Source organism: Thermobia domestica, chromosome 2, assembly GCF_964235325.1.
Source record: "Thermobia domestica chromosome 2, izTheDome1.hap1.1, whole genome shotgun sequence".
NCBI classification, from domain to species: domain Eukaryota; kingdom Metazoa; phylum Arthropoda; class Insecta; order Zygentoma; family Lepismatidae; genus Thermobia; species Thermobia domestica.
The window spans coordinates 316,010,886-316,034,991 of NC_137455.1; the positions used below are offsets into that span (position 1 = coordinate 316,010,886).

General features: G+C 33.4%; 1 protein-coding gene across 1 annotated transcript; it reads left to right on the forward strand.

Annotated features, from left to right (window-relative positions):
• The first annotated feature begins 1,901 nt into the window (after positions 1–1,901).
• Positions 1,902–22,132, forward strand: LOC145679492 (chymotrypsin-2-like). Its single transcript, XM_081750071.1, has 7 exons — positions 1,902–1,949; positions 4,370–4,418; positions 6,833–6,983; positions 7,629–7,804; positions 9,486–9,578; positions 16,363–16,493; positions 21,777–22,132. The coding sequence occupies exons 1-7, from the start codon at positions 1,902–1,904 to the stop codon at positions 21,939–21,941; spliced, it is 813 nt and encodes a 270-aa protein (XP_081606197.1). The 3' UTR covers positions 21,942–22,132.
• Positions 22,133–24,106: the final 1,974 nt, after the last annotated feature.

A 24,106-nucleotide genomic window follows, 5' to 3' on the forward strand; every position in this document is an offset into this window, starting at 1 on the left:
GCTGATCGTGCACCAACAGTACTGTCTTCCAGAGAGTAAGTAATATGTCTACCAAGTTTGAATAGCATTGCTCCAACTGTTTCAAAGTTATACTGGAATGTACACACATAAGTATATATACATATATATATGTATGTATGTATGTATGTATGTATGTATATGGTCATTTTATATAGATAGAATATTTGAAACGAATATCTGTTGCAGAAATTTCATCACATGTCTATTAGTTAAATATACTAAACTGTTCAATTTTGTTTCTTTATTACATTCATAAACAGTCTTTACGGTGTATTCGTTGTTGCAGCAAGCGATGCGACAAAGCAGATTATGTTGTTATTAAGTGCATTTCTAAATCCATTATTGGATACATCTTAACTCAAGTTAAAAATGAAATCCTACGATCTTAACATTTCTAAACTTAAGATTCATAATTAGAACATTATTACATTAATTTCCATTTGCATATAGTTGTTATTAATTTTATTTTTCCAAACTCTCGTAAGCGTAACGGTCATAGCATTTAGTTATTTGTTAGAGATAATTACTTGAAGTTGATTTTGCTGTAGTTCTATAATGCGTAGTGAAGCATTCAAATTTAAAAGAGTTGAGTGATACCGTGTTGTATACATTAGCAGTTGGCAGTGATGTTGGTTATAGAATTTTGTGGGAAACTAAGGACAAAGGATACTCAATGTTGGTTTTGGTACAGGTTGAAAATTCAAACGAGCAATTTTAGAGATATCAAATCAAACATTGCTCAATATGCATTCGACAATCTAAATTTTGGAGAAAATAAAAAGAGTATTTATTTATTTCTGAGCTTTATGTTCCACATTTCTGGCAGAAGCAAATGATGATAAAGAATTCAAGATTTAAAGGACAATATATACCACATAAAATGCTCAGTAGTTTCTAAAGTCTAGACTACAAGCTTTTAGATATGTACCTTGGTTGTTTGTACCATTTTTGGTACAGTAGTTGGTGTAAATATGAAAGGAAAACGTCAAACAACATAGTAAAATACAATAGTTTGTAAAGACAAGATCATGAAGATCGTAAACTTCTTTCAAAACGTAATCAGAACGAAAATGCAGTTTATATGTATTCTAGAAGCGTCGGACCTGAAGACGCGTACTCGCTAAACGAATTCGAGAACAGTTGCAGATTTATGTATGTAGAATAATACCAAAAAATGTAAGACATAGATCAAATCAAATACGAATTCCACAAAAGACACTGAATCGTAAGTAGGGTTGCATCTAGTAAAAGGCCCAGTTATTATTGTTAATAAAATCCGTGTGACCTTTTGAGCAAACTAGATTGAAGACAAAACTTAGTTTGAAGTTTATATTTCTTTTAGTTCACTTTGTTTCCTAAAACAATGTAATACAATTTTGGTTCTCCGCAAGAAAACCGACAATGTACATGCTTTCATTGTAAAAAAGTAACATTTATGTTTGAGATATTTGAGGGGTTCAACATGTTGAACGAAATAAGCATAGAATACGGAGGAGTCAACAAAATTTCTGATACGTAATTTAGAATGGATTATTACTTTGGTAAGATAAATCAATTACCAATACACACTATGTAATCTAAATCCTAAAGGCATGTTATCACTTCTGAGTAACAGTCGAAACGAACTAGTTATGATTTATTGACATTGTCTTAAAACACTCAATAAATACTACAAATTAAATTCCCCCTTATTTATTCTATAGCGGAAATAAAGAAGAATTCAACATTTTAGATTTTATAATCATATATACCTGTAAGCCATTGACTTCATGGTTTAAACATTTACAAAGAATTTCCTTATACTTAGAGGTATATATACAGCTAAATAAGCGTTGTAGATTAGTACGTTAAAGCATACTTCTGAATATTAAACTGTCAACATGAAGAATATCCTACTGACAACTGCCATTTGCTACTGCCTTATTCAGGTAATTTATTTCAAAATGAAACATACTTACTGTAAAGTTACTCATATCAAGCTTATGACAAAGTTATTCATATATTAGTTAATATAAATGATAAGTTGCATTCAAAAATAATTTTCGGAAATAGAGATTTATATTTAGATGAACCTTAAAACTGAAATGATAATAATAATAATTTGGTTTAAGTTACTATTTCATACGTTCTCGAATATTCCGTTCTGTAGAGTGACAACTAATTGTAAATAACTACATTAAATTTAATTAAAAATGCTTCATGTTTCTTTTTGTGCACATAAAGAGATATGTAATGAAAGATTTTAAATGTCTTATACCTAGCAACGCATAAACTAGAATATGAAGAATGAAAATTGACTCAATTAATGAAAGTATATCGAGGTTCTCGTGGCAGAAACTTGAACATCTCACCACTGTTCTTTTGAGGGTACGAGTATAAAACAGAATATTCAGACAGTTTATTACGTTCCCTCGTTCTTGTAAACAATTACTTTTTGAACAATATAATAACAATTATAATTCAAGACTGTTTAAGCAGAAAATGAACTTAAGTTCATGATTATGACATCATAAACTGTCAATTCAAATTTCTAGTTTGTATAGATAGACCTCACTGTATTTTTTCTACACAATATTAGACTCAATTTCCATTTTCATGGGATTTTTGAAAATTGTTTAGTAAAAGAATGAAATGGGGAGAATATGGAGATTTAGTTAGTATATCTGTAAGATAGAAACTTCTAAAAGTAATAATACATTACTGTCGGATAATATAAAGGAATAATTGATATACAAAGTTCGATTTTTTTTAAATTGTGAGAATCGTGAGATACATTTTTTCCATAAATTCTAACTTACAATTTCAGTCTTAGCGTTTCTATTTTAGTCAAAGTAATTTAGTGAAAACCCAAGTTAGAGAAGGGTCGAGTAAGGGACCGAAAATGATCCAAATTAGTCCCGTAGTTTAAGAGGAGTTAAGGGGAAAATAGTTTCAATCATACAATTGACATGGTAGAACGAACATTAGAATTTTATAGAAAAGTTCTATGCAATTCAGATACTTATAATTTGTTTGTATACAATTATTACGTTTTTCTATATATGAGGACCATTTATCTAGAAATATCCTTGAAACTTCATGGCATATGATATGTTACCACTAGAATAAAAGTATTGCTAGTCGACTAAAAACTCATATATTATAAATGGAAATTCATAGGGTAATTTTACATTTCAATCTTACTTGTTAAACAAGAACATACTTTGTCATATTTATCATCGAGTGTGGAAAATTAGAGACGCCACATTACCACAAATATCTAAATTATGGTGCTCATTACAGGAGAAATAACTCACGTGAATGAACGTGTTAGTTCACATGAAAATACCTTCGTGCAGAGTAGTATAGTCACGACATAAGAGAATGAATACAAACAAGATATTGAAAATTATTTCATGGAACGGCTTAGATAAGCATCATATTCAATTATGTCCATGATTTTCAATTTATTTGAATACTAAAATACAATTTACAGTAGAATTGATATCTACTGTCCCTCCACAATTACTTTAGAAACCAGTGAAGTTGAAACACTGTTGACATTATGTAATTCGGAGATCTTGTTTTAATTACAGCTACCAAAAATCTTGATGCAACATTATGGAAGAAATTCAATAAATAAATAGTTTAGAAAGTTGCCAAAATGCGAAGTTTCAAGCAGTATGTTAAATTTTACTATTTTTATAACTCTCGAATCAAATTCCTGTAAATGACATGATGATCTTTATGTCTATTGGAAACCATCTTTGTAATTGAATCTGATACTTTTCTAGAAAGCCTCTCGAATAATATTAATTACAACATTTGTCTCACTTGCGTTAGTACTCTTATAGAATCTTGCAAAATTTGGTTGCTTTCCGATTTTTTTGCTACTGTAGCGTCCTTAATTTGCATCACTGAATGACAAGTGTGGCATTGTAAGTTTTCGTTTTAGAAATAGTTTTCAAATATGTAAATAACGTAAGGGAGTGTCAGTTGAAAAATACAACTTTATGTTTGTTAGCGATACTGGTAACCCGAGTGTATATCAGAGTATTATGAACAGTGTCCGTCTATCGCTATTTACATGTTAGAAGCTCTTAGCGCTTTGTATCTAGTTCTTCGGAAGTCGAAAGGAAATATAAATATACATGATCCACTCTACATATACAAATAACTGTAGGAATTCAACAGAAAAATACATGTAACAATATGAGTTTATACCTTATTCTTTCGGCCTTTAAAAAGATACATCTATCGTCACTATTATTTATGTAAGAAATCTTCGAGAGCACATATATTATTGTTATTTATGACATGGTTTGTTACAGAAATAAGAAATGTTCATGTGTATTTTTCTCTTTAATAGGCTCTTGCATCTTATAAGATCAACCTTCTTCCTTCAGCGTCATTAGAAGGTACGACATCAATTTTTGTTATTTATTTTTACATTTTCAGATTAAAAATACATTTGGAAATCTATTTCACACTCTCATGTTCTGTGATCGACATGAAAAGTGTACGTTCCCATTCATTGTGTTTCCCAGTTAATAAGTTCGGAATTAACCAACACAATTTGAAATGCAGCTTCCAGTAATATATATATATATATATATATACTGAACGTCTCGAAGATATCTGAATTATAATTGGCCCATTAATTTCAAAGTTTTTTACAGGATGCAGATATGGGCGTTTGCTACCAATACTAGAAAAGAGTTTTACAAATACGTAACGAAACTTATTTAATTCACCATAAGAATATTTGTATCAATTATAAAATAAAATACATCATTGTTGAAAGATAACTCACATTATAATGGAATTAAAAAGTAAAAACAAGTATATTTACATCCTGGGGTAAATATAAGATTTTTATCATCAGATACAGTACAAATATTTCTGTAAAATAAAAAATGCATGGAAGGACGAGTTTTACAAAATTTGAAAGTTTTACGACTGTGTTTCAAAACATTAAAAAATAACTGGGAAACAGAAACAACGAAACAATATTAAATTCATTTGCAAATAATATTATTTAATAGCATTATGATTGTCCTTGTAGATTTGAATATTCTATCATTAAGAATTCAAAGGTTGTTACCTTTTTCAGTTACACGAATATAATATGAGCTCTCTATTCTGTAATACGCTCTCCAAAGTATCAAAGGAACAAACAACGAATTTTAAATGCATACATAAGGAATACGTCTCAATGGTAAGGGGCTTCAATTGACATTAATATGACAACATGGTATCAAAGTACGTTTGGGGTTAAACAGATATGTACGTTTTACTTTCAATACCATGGAGTCACAAACAATCACAAGAATGTAACAAGCTTGCAGTAACTGTGAAAATAAAACAAAACTTTATACACTATAGCATGAGATCTCATGTCTCAACTAAGAGCTTATAAAACTTATAGACATATCAATTGTATCAAACTAATACGTCAACTTCGGTGTCAAGAACACTAGTCTGTCTTTCAATCGTATAGGGTGATTATTTCTAGAGTTTAAAAGTTTAATCAGTTATAATTCTTTATTGGAACCACATACAAACTTGCGTTACAGGTCATTATACTGAAAACACTTCACATTTTTTGTGACAAATCCATTATTTCTCAATGTGTGTATTTGCAATTATCCTGGACACATCCCAAGGAAAGTCGATATACTGCCGAACAGTAGAAAGCATTTCGGGAGTATCATCCGCTGCTGTCATGCGATATTTCAGTTCAGTAACATTATCATTTAGGGAAGGGGTGTACACCGTATCATTCACAAACACCCACAGAAAGAAGGGAAGTGGCGTGTAATCTGGAGACTGTGACGGGCAATTGGTCCACCACTGCTTATTCACTTATCTGGAAACGCTGATCAGGAAATTCCCTTACGTCTTTCAGGTAATGAGGCACGGAACCATCTTGTTGCCATCCTGGTCATCTTCATCTAACTGCGGAACAAAGAAGTTCTGGAGCATATCAAGATAGAAGATGTCGGTGATGATGATTTTTTTCAAAGCATATTGATCCATACACCTTTGCTCTGGAAACATCGCAAAACACTTTGGGGTTGTAACGAACCAGCTCCACGCGCTCATGTGGATTTTCTGTGCCCCAAATATGACAATTGTGTGTGTTGAGTCAGCCAAAAAGGTGAAAAGTTGATTTGTCAATGAATACCACATTGTTCAAGAATGACTCATCACCACTAATGCGATTCAACATGGTAACACAGCATTCATGTCAGGTATGTTTAACCGTTTCACTCAGTGCTGGAACCAAGGACAGTCTGTGCTTCACGCACAAATATCTACGCAATACACGAAAAACAGTGGTCTGAGGTATTCAAATTTTTTTGTGATGCACGTCGTGAAGATTTACGAGATGCGGACAAAACTCTCCTAACTGCTTCCACCATATTGCCAGTTACAGTTGAGCGCCCTGATGTCTTTTTGTGTCGCACAGAATAACCTGTTTCAACAAATACTGGAGCCATTTTTACACTTTACACCGTGTTGTATGCGAAACTTAGGCTGTTCACTCTTTGCTGACTTCGTTTCTTCAAACCAAAACACGCAGTTAGCTCTTTCCTCACAGTGAAAGTCTATTTTCAACGACTGACCGGTGGCGCCGTGTGTGGTCAACTCCGCAACTACTCACTACATGAGTCAAACTTGAAGTGTTTTGCAGTATAGTGACACGTAAACTAAGTGTGTATGTGGTTGCAATAAAGAATAGTAATTGACTGATGTAAACTCTATAAAGAAGCACCATATATATATAAATGATTAAGATATTAATCTGCTATTCTAATTATATTTTTAGTACGTGATGGAAAAATATCCAGTAGAATCGCTAATGGTTTAGTTGCAGATCCCGGACAGTTCCCATTTATGGTAAAGGTGTGGAGTCCCCGTGGGTGCAGTGCCACTCTTATTAGTGATCAATGGGTTTTAACTGCTGCTCATTGTCTGAAGTAAGTTATTCTTGGAATTTTAAATTATACTAGTTTATATTATTATAAAATAGTACTGTACGAATGTCGCTATGAGTTGTACATAATGTATTATTCTACCATCGTCTATTATTACTAATGCTATTTCTCTTATCATGTTTCAAATCCCAGTAGCTCATTAAATGATTCATGACTCTTAATTAAGTGCCTGTAGGACAGAGTATCTCCTTCTAGATGAAATCTATGAATCACTTCCTTGCTGTCCGCTAGGAGTACTATGACTTGAGTAAGCAAAAAGAATATTGATATTAACTTAAATTATGAGCATTTCAGGTAAATAGTTGGCAACATACAGGGCTATAATCGATAGTGACACGCAAAAACAGAGACGAAAAAAGCCACAAGGTTTATATAAGTTTTATTGTTAATTTTCTATTGAGATATTGTGAGTTTAGGTTACAAACTAATCTATGATATCCTCTTTAAATATTTTTAATCGTGAGGTTGCTCTGTACATATAGTGTAATTCATGAAAGGAAATGAGACATTTTCTCCAACTACAAAGCGAAGAACAAATATTTTTGCAAAACAAATGTTCTATTACTATATAAACGATACATATAAATTGTATGGAATAAATATTCAACTTAATATTTTTAATTTCAGATACCTAACTGCTTATGCCCAGGTGACTCTGGGAGATACGAATCCATATGACACTGATAAAAATGAAAGCCTAACAGTAAATGTAAATGCAAATGACACATATATTTATCCTGAATATTATACAGCTTGGCACGACATAGCACTCTTAAAATTGCCTCAACCAGTTCAGTTTACCGGTAAGAATATCATTTCAAATTACATTTATAAATACCTTGCCTCAATAGTAAAATACAGCATCTCTTTAGAGAAAATATTTCAAGTATTTTTGTGCATAGTTGTGTGAAAAAGGATTGCAAAATTATAATATATTTGGTTTCAACATTAGAAATAACATTTTTTATCCTTTATAACAAATTCACATTAGGCATTTAATAAGATTCAACAGAATTTGTGCAAGGCGTTGGTAGAAGCCAATTTTACTGTTAACGACTACTTACTCTTAAGAAACGACTGGTGCTCTTTACATTTAAATACCAGTTTTAACTACAAAAATAGAATATGAATAACTTAGAAATTGAGGACTAAATAGGCTAACGAAAATTCTACCAATTAACTAAGACAGTTTCCAATGTTGCAAGTAACATTTTTCTTATATACCCGAAATTGGAATATGAGGCCTGCTGTAGAAAGTCCTAATAATAAGTGTTCTTACACTGTTGGTTCGTATTGAGTCATTTTCAAATGATAAAAGAATGTTGGAAAGAATAGTGAAGAACCTTATCCTTAGTTTTACAACGATATATCTTAATTTTAATTATCACATTAATACTCACAGTATCAGATAAACACATATACTTTGCTGCTGCTGACGCCGAAAACTCCCTTTTACATACATATATAAATTTTGGAAGTGATTTTGCTGCGCTAATAACACTGATCAACAGTGAAAATGCTTCGGAGATAATAGTAACCAAACTTTCATTCTATTCACTATGAAAGGGACAGAAATCAGGAAGTCTCGTTTTTAACGTTGGTTGCTACTAAATAGCAACGGTAACAGATAGCGAAAAGCGGTTTCTTTCAATCAAATAACCGTCCCAATTAAACATTCCATTCCACAAATTGTCTCTTTAAAAAACCTAAAATTGGTAAAACTCTACAACCAGTCCCATTTTCAATACTAATGAAGATAATATCAGGTCATACAGATCGAACTTCACCAAAGAGTATACAATGACACTGCTGTTTGTTCATTGTTCCTAAATGTGTGAAACAAATTAAATGAAATAAAATCTTCAAGTTTAACATCCCACGATTTTGCCGGCTGGGTTAAACGAGACAGTGATGAGGAGAATGAATGAAAGAATGGAATGAAGAAACTGAAAGGAAACGGGAGAAATCCGGGAAAACCCACGCACATGAACTTTGTCCACCACAAGATTAATTTGTGGCGAGCTGGGATAGAACCAACGATCCCATACACCAGAGATGAACACTGTACCACTGATTCGCCGCTTCTACCATGGGTGAAACTGTTACTATGCTCATATATGTTATGAAATCTCTGCCAGTCAAGTTGTCAACTCTGCCAACATTACTTCTCCTCCAAAGGAGCACACTATTTTATATAGGAATAAATAATTATGAAGTCGTTTACAAATAGGTATACTTTTTCTAATATTCATTATTAAACAATGTGTACAGTAGGAAATTACTAAAATCTTAACAGTGAATTGAATAAAATCTTAATATTTGATTTTCACTTTTTAACAATGAGCAAAGAACTTTAATGTTATAAGCCATATAAATTGAAAACAATCATTAATTTACACAAAAAATGTATATCGAAGTTCTTGTGTAGTTATCTTTTACGTTTATTAATTATGAAATACATTACTGGGTATTTTCTTCCTTTAGATCTAATGAAGCCAATTAAATTGCCCTCCAGAAATGGTGACACATTTGGTGGACGTCCTGGTTTTGGTGCTGGATGGGGAATAGATAATGATGGTAAGTAAATTCTTCGATAAAACCTTGTCAAATGTGAACTTCTATAATATTACCATTTGAATTACTAATCACCAGAATAAGTAGAAACAGCCGTTTTCAATCAAATTACTCTGTTTTAGAGAAGTTAGGATAGCATATCCTTAATCTAAAGAGTCGTTACTAAATATACTTTTACTTCTAAAATAAAATTTTATTATTATATTTTTAACTTGTATCAAATAATCTTAAATATAGTGTGAAGTAATTGTGTATTGGGTGTGAAGTGACTGTGTATTAGAAGTAACTGTGAATTTAATTCACTAAAGTTCGATTATCTTATTAAATTACATTATTAACGAAAGAAACGTGAACTTTTGAAAATTCATTGGAAGAAAACTTTGATCAGGATTGTACATTCTCAAACACCTGTTGTAAACACATATTTATTAAATAAACTCGACTAGCTTCCTCATTACCCTTCCGCATACCTTCAAGCATAGCCTGTTACTTCCCGATTCATTGGACTCTTAGGTCATCATTCTTTAGCGGAACAAGACCACGAGGGACACAAGAACAAAGGGGTATTCAACGCACAGTTAGAATAGGTGCAGGATCATCGAAGAGAAGCGAATCGCACCGTTGGAGAGTAACCAGTTCCATAGGTCAAGAGTACCATTCTGTCGGTTCATCGCCGCAGACACCTTTGAGATTGTTAGCAAAGTAGTGGAATGAAGACGTAGGAGAACATCATCTTGAAGACGCATTACCGATGTCCCTTGCAGATCAACAGGATAGAGATCCAGATGTTGACTGTCTCCAGCTTATCCAGGCACCTTCAGAGAAAGTCATTAATCGTTCCAGATGACTAGGGCGACGCCAGCCTCGTTGGATCTATCAGGCTAGTGCTCACGCCTTTATCTTAGTTAAAACCTTTCTCTTTCTCTTACCTTTCCCACAACTAGTCATTTTTCAAAATTAGAAACGTTTGAATTTTATTTAAATTCAATCATAATTTCACAGTTAAGTACCGTGTTGTGCATCAGTTTCGTCCCCATTTGGTTGCGTCTATTTAATAAGTATATTGAGCTACAACTGATGGCACAGCACCGGCACAATAAATGGCTTCTCTATTACAAATTAGATAAAGACGTAGTGTACATCATAGACCAAAAGCATGTTTTCTAAACTCTCACGCTCAGCCAACAGGGTGTACGGTACACTCATATTACAGAAATAACACTTAAAACAATAGAAATGTAGGGAAAGGAAGAATAAGTGTGACTGTCGTCGTTGTGACTGTTGGAAAATTACATAATAGAACTAAACTCGAATTCTTCCGATATCATTGAAAACAAAAATAAACTGAATTTTTTTTTTTTTACTACGAAAATTTTGCTTTGAGAAATTAATGTTATCGAAATGTATCTCCAGAAATCTATTTAAAAATTCAGCAAACATTAGAAGTTAATTATTGATCATCTGTGCATAAATAAGTTAGCATTGATCTTGCCTGTTATGAAAACGATGCACTTTACTTACCTATACATAAAATTAAACAACAGCAGAATAGTGTACGGAAAGAGATCTAGTTTCAGTGATATTTGTCCTACCGAAAAAAATATTTTCTTCCGAGAGACTTTTATGGAAGTATGATTTATTGAAGACAATAGCCAAGAGTTTTTCTATACTAATCATGGAAAAATTTCATAATAAGTCAGGAAGCCATGAATAGTAGTGTATGTATTTACTTCAAGCACACTATAATGTTTGTGGTACGAATATCGCAAGAAATGGTATTTTGGAAATTAGTCTAGGCGCTAGCCCATGTCGCGTGTGCATTATGTGTTCCCTCATTTTCACCGCTGGGTGTTATTACGCACTTAAAAGACAGTTATTTCTTTTGGCCATGTGACCTGGTTCATAGTCGTTTAGTCGCCATATTGGATTCAAGACGGCGGATCATGATCTTTAAATGCTCGTAACTCCGTCATTCATGGACCGATTTTGATCATCATTTTTCCTCTGGAAACAGAAAATTATACTGTAGATATTGTATTCTTCCACTTTTCTCGAACTCTGGGATATTTTTGTGGAAAATTGGAAAGAATAGAATTGAAGATAAAATTTTATTTTAGTAATTCTCTGGAAAATGGCTAATAATTCAACATTTTAACAAGACATGAAAAAGAAGCAGAATTTAATAAGCTTTAAAACGGTATACAATATGCTGGATTTAGTTTAAAACTAGGGTATATATTAAAAGAAAACGAATAGTATGTATAATTTTAATTGGGCTTACAATAATAGCTTTAAAGCCGTTTTTACCTTCTAGCAATATATCTGTACTCCAGGCGCTAGAATATATCACGTTCGATGTTTCATGTCCCCTAAATCTTGTTCTGGGGTTTGTTAAAAACTCATACGAGTATAGAAACGGTCACATGATTCAAATCATAGTCGTTTGGTTGTCGTATTTAAAAGTGGATGACTAATTACTAGATTTTTTGTCTAAGTATATCTACGTACCCAGTGATCCGAATTTACAGCGTGGATGCTCATTTTACTTCTTTGTAAATAAATCTCATAGCTTTAAATTATAGTGCCATTTGGAACAAAATGGAAGAGTGACGTATTTTCAGATGCAATGTTTTCTCATAAAAAACGAGGATAAAAAGAGCAAAACATAATTTTACAAATAGGAGAAGTATGTACTTTTAAACAAATACGTTGTAGTGGATAATACTGATACAAATTAATAACCTACTGCCAAAAATTAAAATGATTATTGCAAATCTTTCAGAGTTGAGATAAAGACTTAAACATTATTATTTCTTAAGGTTCCTGCATTGATACACACTAATACTTTTACATTTACATAAGTCACAATACAATATTTCTAACTTTTTATAGGGACATACTGTAACTCTGAAGCACATCTGGCAATTACATTGCGTAGAAAGGTATTTAGACTCCAATGGGTCATCTGTCACGTCCGGAATTAAAATACAGTCTTGGCTTATGAAACCATAATCCAACTGAGTGAGTTTCTCAGATGGTTCCAAAGCATGAATCCATTTATAACATCGGAAATATCTTCTTTCTATGTGAAGACTGATAGATTTTGAAGTAGGGGCCAAAACTTTAAAGTTTCGAATTGTTTTGATGGAAATGATGGAAAAGTACCTAAGCTTGAGCCAAGTGCACGAACCAAAAGTTCTTAGGCTTTTTTCATGTTCTCATTTAGTGGTGCTTTGCCAAAATGTAACAAGAGATCTTTCGCACATGATTCTTGTTATCACTGGTGCGGGAGGCCACGTCTATTTATCCTTTCACTTAAAGTCAAGACACACTAACATGGGAATATCCCAATCATCTACCACACCATGATTCATATCGTGTTTTGCCAACTGTCACTTAAACTTGGGAGTATTTAAGAGAGAGTTGGTACGCAACGTATGTGGTCGTGTTTGAGCTATCTTTCTGCAATGATTAATACTATATGCCTATCTTTTGCCTTTTTAAACTCAACGCGAGGGATAGCTCACTGCTTCTATAAATTACCAGAAGCACAACCACAACCTACGTCCTCGCGGTATGAAGGATTTTCAAATTCAATGTTAAATGATTACGCTGATAACGTTTTGCATTTAAATGATCATATTTTCAATTCTAAAGTTTCCTATATTACATATTCCTATAATTGTTTTAGTCATATAATACTGCATGTACATAAGACCACAATAAGAAATACATTGACATTACTTTACAATATGAATTCATTATACGGCCGTAAAAATATTAAATGAACTTTATTGCCCTAACTAAATATTTTTCTTTCTTTACTTAAAGATCGATGAAACAAAATATACGAATATATATATATATATATATAAAACTTATATTACTTTCCTTTCTTTCCTTTTCTTAATTAAATCTGTAGTTGGCGTGCTGGCTGTATGATCAATTCTGATTTTAATACAATATTCTCCACACGACCCTTTCATTGTGGGGTTTCGGTATTCGCTTCCCGACTGTCTCCGTGATGAAGGTTTTAAGGTTCGCTGCCCGACTGATTTGCGCTTCTTCTGGTCAACGTGGGTCCTATGACTAGCAACAACCCACTTGATGTAACATTGTCCACCATCGGTTGATGACCAAAAATTGTCCAATCGGGAATTAGTTTATGCGTCATTTGGGTACCTGGGATGACTTGCTACTTTTTCTTCCCGTGAAAATTGACTCAGGAAAAGTCTCTCAGCAAGTTTTCGAAGAAAGAGGTATTGCTTTAAGCACATACACTTACAAAGACATAACTAACTTTTGCGTCTTTGAGTCGAAAACGACGATAAGACTGATTGCACCTTTGCTAACTCGTGTCTTTTTCACCAGAGTTCTGTAGAAAAACTAATAATGTGAACGTTTTAATTTTCTTGCTTTGACGAGCGTCCCACTGTCGATGGAAGTTTGCAGCTTTCAAAGCTGCTGACTATAGTGTCGCAGCCGGTTAAAGAATGAATAGCTTGCAAAGCTGTTAAAATAGCAAGCGGTACTCTGCTTTCAAATGAGTGAAGTGGATTGCACCGTCATGATTCGCCTACTCCATAGCAAATCCAAAGTTCTTGCAGTCCTAAACTTTTCCACCTCTTTGGGTAGTGATACAAAACATCAAGAAAATAACATCGGTATCAGCAGAACAAATAACCACGTTGCTTACTTTTGAAGTCATGTTATGTTTGAAACATGGGAGAGGATTCTCTCCTCTGCTTCTTCATGATCAGATTCCAAACTAAGTTCATTCTCATCCATCCAATTCTTTCTTGAAACACATATTGGCTGACTATGTTTTACTACACCACCAAGATAAATAGGAACAAATAAAGTAACAGAATCTTTTCCCCGGGATATCCAACCAGCAAAGTATGACAGAAACAATTCTTTGTTTTTAGGGGAGGCCTCAGTATCTGCAGGAAACGATGTGCTGTAATTTAGGGCTCCATATTCTACAGGTTGTTTCCGTGATCGCTTGCTGTTACAATTTTCTTCTTATAAATGTCGAAAATAATGTTGATGCACTCACTTGTGTGAGAATCTTGGCAGATAGCTTTCCAAATGCTTCTTACTAACTCTTCATATGTTTTGAAGTTTAAAGATTTTGTTGGAATCTTCCTTGCAACCGCCAAATGGTCCATAACTGTTGCTTTACCAGATGATTGAGGAATTTCAAAATTTGGCAATGTTTATAGCTTTTTTAGTTCATAAACCAGCTGTGATTTTTTAGCTTTTGTCAGAAATCCATTTCTCGTCAGAAAATAAAGATGTAGAAACTAATTTAAAAATTACAAAATTTTCAAGATTTGGCACCTACTTCAAGACCTGTCAGTCTTCACATAAAACGTAGCTACTTCTAATGCTACAAATGGATTCATGCTTTGAAACAGTCTGAAAAACTCAATCAGTTGGACGATGTTTACATAGACCAAGACGGTATTTTAATTCCGGACGTGACAGATGACCCATCAGAGCCTGAAGACTTTTCTAAGCAATGTAATTCTCAAATGTGCTACAGAGAAACTGTATGTCCGTATAGGAAATTGAAAATACTGTGTTGTGACTTTTGTAAATGTAAAAGCACTAGTTTGTACCAATGCAGAAACCCTCATAAATAATGTTGTTTAAGTCTTTATTTCGACTCTGAAAGATTTGCAATATTCATTTTAATTTTTGGCACTATATTATTAATTTGTATCAGTATTATCCACTACGATGTATTTGTTTAAAAGTAAAGTACTTCTCCTATTTGTAAAAAAAAAATATTTTGCTGTTTAAATCCTCGTTTTTTTAATAAATTTGTATCTGAAAACACGTAATTATTCCATTTTTTTTTCAAATTACGCTATAATTTAGAACTAAAAGATTTATTTACAAAGGAGTAAAATGAGCAACCACGCTATAAATTCGGATCACTGGGTACGTAGATATACTTAGACAAAAAAAATCTTGTAATTTGGCATCCATTTTTACAAATGGCTACCAAACGACTATGATCTGGATTGTTTGACCGTTTTTATACTCGTATGGGTGTTTAACAAACCCCACAAAAAGAGTTAGGGGATATAAAAGTTCGCACGTGTGATGAGCTAGGGTCTGCAGTACAGATATATTGCTAGAAGGTAAAAACGGTGTTAAACCTATTTTTGTAACAATATAAAATCATATATACTATTCGTTCTCCCTTAATATATAGCCTAGTTTTAAACTAAATCGCGAAAGATGAAAGAATATAATATTGTATAGTTTTCTCTATCCCGAGGGAAGAAAAGATTATCTAAATCGGTCAATTAATGGCCGAGTTATGAACGTTTGAAGGTCATGATCCGCCATCTTGAATCTAATATGGCGACAAAACGACCATGAACCAGATCAAGTGATCAAAGGAAATTAACTCTGTTTCAAGTGGGTAATAACACCCAGCAGCAAAAATGAGGTCACGTATAATGCACACGTGACAGAGCCCACACTTTATTTTATACTCAAAGAAAGAGAACTTACTTAGAGCTTTTCGTTGGTTTGCTCACGTCTATTAACAACTTTCGTTCTACTTGTCACGCGCTCAAGTGAAAGTTTCTAGCAAAACAAGAGGATTTTATTTCCTAAAGTCCGCTTTGAGCATAATATGACGAATTCTTATTTTTTTCTATGTTTTTCAGTTCTTTACCTTCACTTAAATTATTTTACATATATAATTTATTCCAATCCCCTTAGCTTCATTTGAAAATATCATATAAAATATTTCCACATTTAATAGGAGATAAAACCAATGATGGGCCTTTGAAATGGGCACCATACACTGTTTTGAGTGATGAAGATTGTTGGTGGTGGAATGTCGATCCCTATGAAGTTTGTGGTTTAGGAGATCCTGGACACAGCAGCTGCTACGTGAGTACTTACTTTAATGTTGAAATAGAAAACAATGTAATACATAATAATTTATTATAAAATTGTGTATAATTTAGTTTCTAATATTCATACTAAAAGGACATTGTTATAGTACCAAGTACAACTTGCTTTCTAGTTTGCTACTAATTAGTAGTTTTTAAAATGAATTGCGTGGATAATAATGTTTTGAATGCAATATAATCAATCAAACGTTGATACAATTAAAGTGGTAAATGAGACATAAGTATTTCCTAATTCTACGTAAAGCGTGTTGAGAACACAGAGAGATAAAATAATGAAATAATGCACTTTAATACAACGAGTAGTAGAAAGATCCTGAGGCGAATATTCGGACCCAAGAGGAACGGGAATGGAGAATGGCAGGAAATTTAAAACGAGGAACTACATAATTTATTTCGTTTACCAAACATTATTAGGGTCATCAAGTCTAGGAAGCTCAGGTGGACGTGTCATGTAGCTAGGATGGAAGAAAGTAGGAACTCTTTCTAAATGTCTATTGGGAGTCCAATCGGAAAACGATTATTTAGAAGGACCTAGGCGCAAATGGGGAAACACTATTAAGATAAATCTCGCAGAAATAAGAATAGATTGATACGGTTGGCTAAGGATAGAAATCAGCGGGGAGCTTTTCAGAACGTGGGATTGAACCTCTGGGTTCCATAAACCATAGAGTTAGTAACATAATTTGTGGAATTACACCATTTACACTGTTGTTTGTATCTGCCTGTTTTATCTGCTATTCAAATGCGCTAAAGTAGACGAAGCGCACATATCCGTCATTGAGAAATAAAAAAAAAAAGATTTAATTATAGAAACAGTAAAACATATAGCTCCCTAGTTACTAAGCAGTTAGCGTACGCCACTTTCCAGGGTGAAATGTAGATTAATTTCGCAACGAGAACTCATGTCGATCTGGTTACACGTTACACTCTAGTTTCAGATCTCATATAGCCTCGCTGCTTAAATCGACACTAAACTCAACGCGAAATTTGGTATATAAATTTTAAACTAAGTTTTTGCCATCAAAGTAATTCTGCCTGTCCTGTGAGATGTAGCACCAGCAGACGTGAAAAGTTAACCATCACACCAAAACTGTAACAACCTTATTGTACGAAAAATTATAACAGTATTTTAATGAAAGAAATAGTATAATACGCTAAGATGGATTAACGACAATTTCGTTCCTTTAAAATTAATTTTGAATTTCATTCTTTATTCTTTAAATTTCATCTACAAGCACCAGTGTTTCTTTACTGTCTCCACTGATGAAGGAGACATGTGATAAGAAGTTGGTAGCTGGTAGAACGTTGGCGGTAGGTCGTCGATGCTGATGCTGGAGTATTCTTGATCTACCATATAGTGTTAGGAGACGCATTGATATTCGGAGGTGGTGGGTGAAAAAGCCACAGAATTTGCTTGGTTACCTTTAAATTTAAACGGAAAAACACCGACAAATGAATTTGTACATTAAAATCAGTTTTGCATTATATAGGTGATGTTGGTAGAGTTTGGTTGCGAATTCCAATTTTCGGGGTTTGATATATTGAATGTGTGATGGAATTGTCTTTTTTAACGAGTTGATAAGTTGTGGGAAGCCTCTCGTTCATTCAGTTATCGTAAGTTGAATATATATATATATATATATATATATATATATATATATATATATATATATATATATATATATATATATATATATAAGGGATCTAGTATCGAAACCTACATTATCCACTTTTCACCTCTACTGCAATATCCTGCGTATGTTGTCTAGAAAGCGTTATTATTACTGAGTGATCAATTTTGTTCTTGCGAACATTTATATAAACAACAATGAACAGATTTCATTGTTGAAAGAACAAAAAAGTCACTTGCTATAACAGAGCTACACGTTTTTATTTTTATTTTTTTTATTTTTTCATTTTCTGAAAAAGTGAAAAATGGATATCGTAGGTTTTGAAACTAGATCGCTCATATATAAGTGTAGTAATTTGGCCATATTTTGGAATGCAATCTGTAACGGTTTCTACCAATATAAACGCAAAATCTGAGTTTTATTTTGCGACTATATCTATGGCAGTATGATTGGTTTCCTCATATATTGCGTTGTGTTACGATAATTAATGTTTGGATAATCTAGTAAGGAGGACACCCTTGGTTTCATTAATTGTTATGATAAAATACCTATGTAATGAGAGGCATAAGTCATGTGTCAAGCGTAACCTTTCCATTCTCTTTAGTTGAAGTAGTATTGGCGTTATGAATATGACTATGTAAAATTTGTGAGCGCCACGCGTGAGTAATTTTTCAGTTATCATGAGCAACAAGAAGAGCAGATTCGGCTGTGACTTTCAAAGATACAGAGAAAACAACTGTACAATGTGCCACCTGTTAAATGCCAAACTATGGGAAACAAACTGTCAGCATCTGTTGGAAGTGTAATGGTTGACATCGAGGCAGTGATGAGACATGGAGCAGAACAGTATCCTATTGAAATACCTATGTAATGAGAGGCATAAATAGAGTGTTTACACTAAGATATTTATCTTTCCTTTCATTCGAAATTTCAGTCTTAAAATTTGAGTAGTAGCAACATATGAAGAGCATATACTGAAAACCCGCTCTAATTATGTAAATATTTTTAAAATGTAATGCTAGTGTAGTAATGATAATAAACATGAATGTTTACGTGATAATTATAATCAACTAAGTTCATTTTTATAGGATAACAGAAATAGACTTGATAACAAAATACCGGTACTTTGATAATAAAATGGATACACGTTATAATTAAAAACGAGTTTTATATAAACACATTAGAATTTTATTTGAGAAAAGAATAATAATAATAATAATAATAATAATAATAATAATAATAATAATAATAATAATAATAATAATAATAATAATAATAATAACTCTATGGCCTATGGAAACTGGATGTTCAATGCCGCGTTCACGAAAGCTCTCCACTGACTTCCATCCTTAGCTAACTGCATCCAGTTTCTACTTTGTATTCCAATCTCTGCGAGATCCATCTTAATATTATCCTCCCATCTGCGCCTAGGATATATTTTAATAATAATAATAATAATAATAATAATAATAATAATAATAATAATAAATCACAAAAAAATCAACATATAGATATGTGATCAAAATAAATTCTATGTAAGTTATAAACAGTGATTGAAATGGTTATATTGTAAGTGAGCACGTCGCTCACCTGTTGACCGCTCGCGTCACAAAGCAACACTCGATCGTTCCGGGGATAAGTTTAATCCTATAACATAGTAATAGGGATAGTGGTCAGAAGTGTTGTTCATGTTAGCTGATATATTTAAGTTCTACTTTTCTTACTTTATCATAACAATTGAAGAAACCAAAGGTGTCATCCTTACTAGATTATCCAAACATTAATTATCGTAACACAACGCAAAACATGCGAAAACTAATCATACTGCTATAGATATAGTCGCAATCTAAAACTTAGATTTTGCGTTTATATTGATAGAAACCGTTACAGAATGCCTTCCAAAATATGGCCAAATTACTACAATTATATATAAGTGATCTATTATCAAGACCTACGATATCCATTTTTCACTTTTTCAGGAAATGAAAAAAAAAAAAAAAAGTGTATCTCTGTGATAGCAAGTGACTTTTTTTGTTTTTTCAACATTGAAATCTGTTCATTGTTGTTTACAAAAATGTTCGCAAGAACAAAATTGATCACTCAGCAATAATAACACTTTCTAGACAACATACGCAAGAAATTGCAGTGGAGGTGTAAAATGGATATGGTAGGTTTCGATACTAGATCCGTTATATATATTGAATGCGGCATTGAACCTCCGGGTTGCATAGGCCATAGTTATTATTATATTTATTATTATTATTATTATTATTATTATTATTATTATTATTATTATTATTATTATTATTATTATTATTTCCTCAAATAAAATTCTAATGTGTTTATATAAAACTCGTTTTTAATTATAACGTGTATCCATTTTATTATCAAAGTATTTTGTTATCAAGTCTATTTCTGTTATCCCATAAAAATGAACTTAGTTGATTATAATTATCACGTAAACATTGCATTTTTATTATCATTACTACACTAGGATTATATTTTTATAATACTTACATAATTAGAGTGGGTTTTCAGTATATGCTCTTCATATGTTGCTACTACTCAAATCTTAAGATTGAAAAGTTTCGAATGAAAGGAAAGATAAATATCTTCGTGTAAACACTCTATTTATGCCTCTCATTACATAGGTATTTCAATAGGATACTGTTTTACTCCATGTCTCATCACTGCTTCGATGTCCACCATTCAACTTCCAGCAGATGCTGACAGTGTGTTTCCCATAGTTTGGCATTTCACAGGTGCCACATTGTACTGTTGTTTTCTCTGTATCTTCGCAAGTCACAGCCGAATATGCTGCTGTCTTTGCTCATGCTAACTGAAAAATTACGCGTGGTGCTAACAAATTTTACATAATCACATTCGCAACACCAATACTACTTCAACTAAAGACAATGAAAAGGTGACACTTGACTTCCACACAGTAGACACATCAGGAGACAGCTAGACGCCGCCTCAGGTCTGTAACCTCACGAGTGCGGCTTTCAAGCAAAACCATAATCAATGGTGAGCGCTGCGCTCACATGTGGGCCGTTCTCGGGTTAAAAACGTAAATAATCATGTTGCGTCTATCAAGAACATACACTTATCAAATAAATTTACGAGGTTAACTTACAACAACAAAAGCAATGATGCTGCCAGAAAGTAAAAATTGTCAATACAAGATTTCATATCTCAACTAAACATTATAATACCTTCTAATATGAAACAAATTAATATTGTTTTTGTGAACTTTTAATTAGCATCTAGTACGTTAAGACCGACAATGCAAAGACTACCCTAACAATACTACACCGTTTACTGGATAAATGTATACTTGAATAACTATAGCAATCACAAGTAAATATTGCAATAAGATGTACCATATTATATTTCATAAGACTAATCAATTTTCTGAGGAATGTACAATGAGAACAAATGAATAGATTTTTAACACAACTCCATCTAACTGAAGAGGTACTAGGAAATCACCAACCTACACGTGTTTGCTAAGTTAAAATAATTTGTCTAGTACGTCAACCTAATATGCCTCTCTAACGTGTACGTTTGTGAATAATTTTTTATTTGATACTTTTCTACTCCTAATATTATTATGTTTCTAATTTCAGGGAGACAGTGGTGGTCCTCTTTTCGTAGTAGATGGTGATGAATACGTACAAGTTGGTGTATTTTCAAGATTTGATACAAAATGCCCCTCTACCAGACCAGTCATGTATACTAGAGTATCCTACTATCTAGATTGGATAGCAAATATTACAGGGTTATCAGTATAGATATTGAAAGTTATATATTGCTATTAAAGTCAATAAAGGACACCGCACTTTTCTTATGGAAAGTGGCTTTCGGCTAATGTTGTTGAAACTTCGCTGGTTGATAGTTCTTAACATGTGGATCAAAAGTCTCAATGGGCACAAAGACCAAAATCCACTCCTTCCCCCCAAAAAACCGCCTCTAATTAGCTGGGGGGAATTGAACTGATTTCAGCATGTAAAACAATTTGTTGTTTTAATCAACTCAACAAGGACACCAAATAACCACATGTTAGACTATCAAACTACCCCACTTGACACCGCCCTTTGCCCCCCGCATATCCCCCCCGCGAATTACCTTACGGATGTTCCATATTACTGTAGTTTATGGTTGCGCGTATGTGTTGAAATACCTACAGTTTTGGTCTCACCGACGATATAACGGGTTTCACGTATCGCTGATTACGAATCTGAGGTGAGAGTTCTAGAATTCAAGATGGATGATCAATATGGCGGATCAAAAACACGAAACTCCTGAATGTAGCCACAAATAGCTGTTTACTAGGGTATTTTGGGTCGTTGGTTACGAATCTGAGGTCAAAATTCTTGAATTCAAGATTGCAGATCCAATATGGTGGATAAAAACGTCGAAGCCACAAACCGTAGTAGACTAGAGTGTTTTTAGATCGCTGTTTAAGTACGCAACATTCCTTGATACTTCAGCCACCATGTAGAATTATTCCGCACCCTTGCCCTTTACCAAAACCCACCACAGATATCTTAATGCTGAACGGTGTTAAAATAATTCATCAATTATCTGTTCATTATTTTCATCATTTCGGTTTGCAGCATGTAATGTGGTACTTAGCAATGAGTCATCGGGATATCTAATATTCTGTAAATGTCGTGCATGACCTAAATACCACAAGACACTTGCAACGTGCGCACATGTACCTAATGTACGAGCACCGCTTTGACATGTACAGTAGTAACCTTGATTAACATTTTGATCATAATCCTGGTCATCTTCATCATTGGCTACATATGCTATGAAAACTTGATGCTTAGTTGCATTGCGGAACCTTGAGTAGAGACGTATGCGCAGGAGTCCCGGTTCAGTTACGATTTCGTCAAGCAGGAATTGCTCATCGTTATCTCGTATTAGTTTATCTTGGACGTAAGAGGATGAGAGATCTACTTGATATGTGCCTACAGTCAAATCTCGTTAGTAGTTTAAGTTAAGTACAGAGAAATCAATTAGGCCTTGATCATTCAGCGGTACCCATTGACCGTTCCTTGAAATAAGATTATCTACCTCCACCCTTGCTTTAACAACGTTCGGCATGATTGACCTATTTCTCATTTCTCTAGCTAATTCAATGGTTGCATCTTGCATGAAAGTAACGGGATGGTATCTGTTCAAAATAGCTCCAGCTATGCGATAGAAACTATTCAGTTTCTTTGCATGTTGCAGATTCAACGTTTGTACTAGAAACTTAAAAACAGATCTTAGATGCCCGTTTCTTGCCTCGACTATCCATCGACTTTTAGTAACTAGTCGAGAAGTATTCGCATCTTCTGTTGATAGTTGTCTTTCACGTGGTAGTAGGAGTGCGGGCATTCTATGATCAATTCCTAAATATTCCAGTAAAGGAATTGCATCGCGGTATCCTCTGTCTACTAACACAATGACCAGGATTATGATCAAAATGTTATTCAAGGTTACTACTGTACATGTCAAAGCGGTGCTCGTACATTAGGTGCATGTGCGCACGTTGCAAGTGTCTTGTGGTATTTAGGCCATGCACGACATTTACAGAATATTAGATATCCCGATGACTCATTGCTAAGTACCACATTACATGCTGCAAACCGAAATGATGAAAATAATGAACAGATAATTGATGAATTATTTTAACACCGTTCAGCATTAAGATATCTGTGGTGGGTTTTGGTAAAGGGCAAGGGTGCAGAATAATTCTACATGGTGGCTGAAGTATCAAGAAATGTTTCGTACTTAAACAGCGATCTAAAACACTTTAGTCTACTACGATTTGTGGCTTCGATGTTTTTATCCACCATATTGGATCTGCAATCTTGAATTCAAGAATTTTGACCTCAGATTCGTAACCAACGACCCAAAATACCCTAGTAAACAGCTATTTGTGGCTACATTCAGGAGTTTCGTG

What these genes read in the sequence shown, in the direction of transcription:
- LOC145679492 (XM_081750071.1), top strand. Translation starts at nt 1,902, where the DNA reads ATGAAGAATATCCTACTGACAACTGCCATTTGCTACTGCCTTATTCAG. An exon ending in ATGGGGAATAGATAATGATG is followed by an intron (nt 9,579 to 16,362) that starts GTAAGTAAATTC and finishes CACATTTAATAG; the next exon opens with GAGATAAAACCAATGATGGG. An exon ending in CTGGACACAGCAGCTGCTAC is followed by an intron (nt 16,494 to 21,776) that starts GTGAGTACTTAC and finishes TTCTAATTTCAG; the next exon opens with GGAGACAGTGGTGGTCCTCT.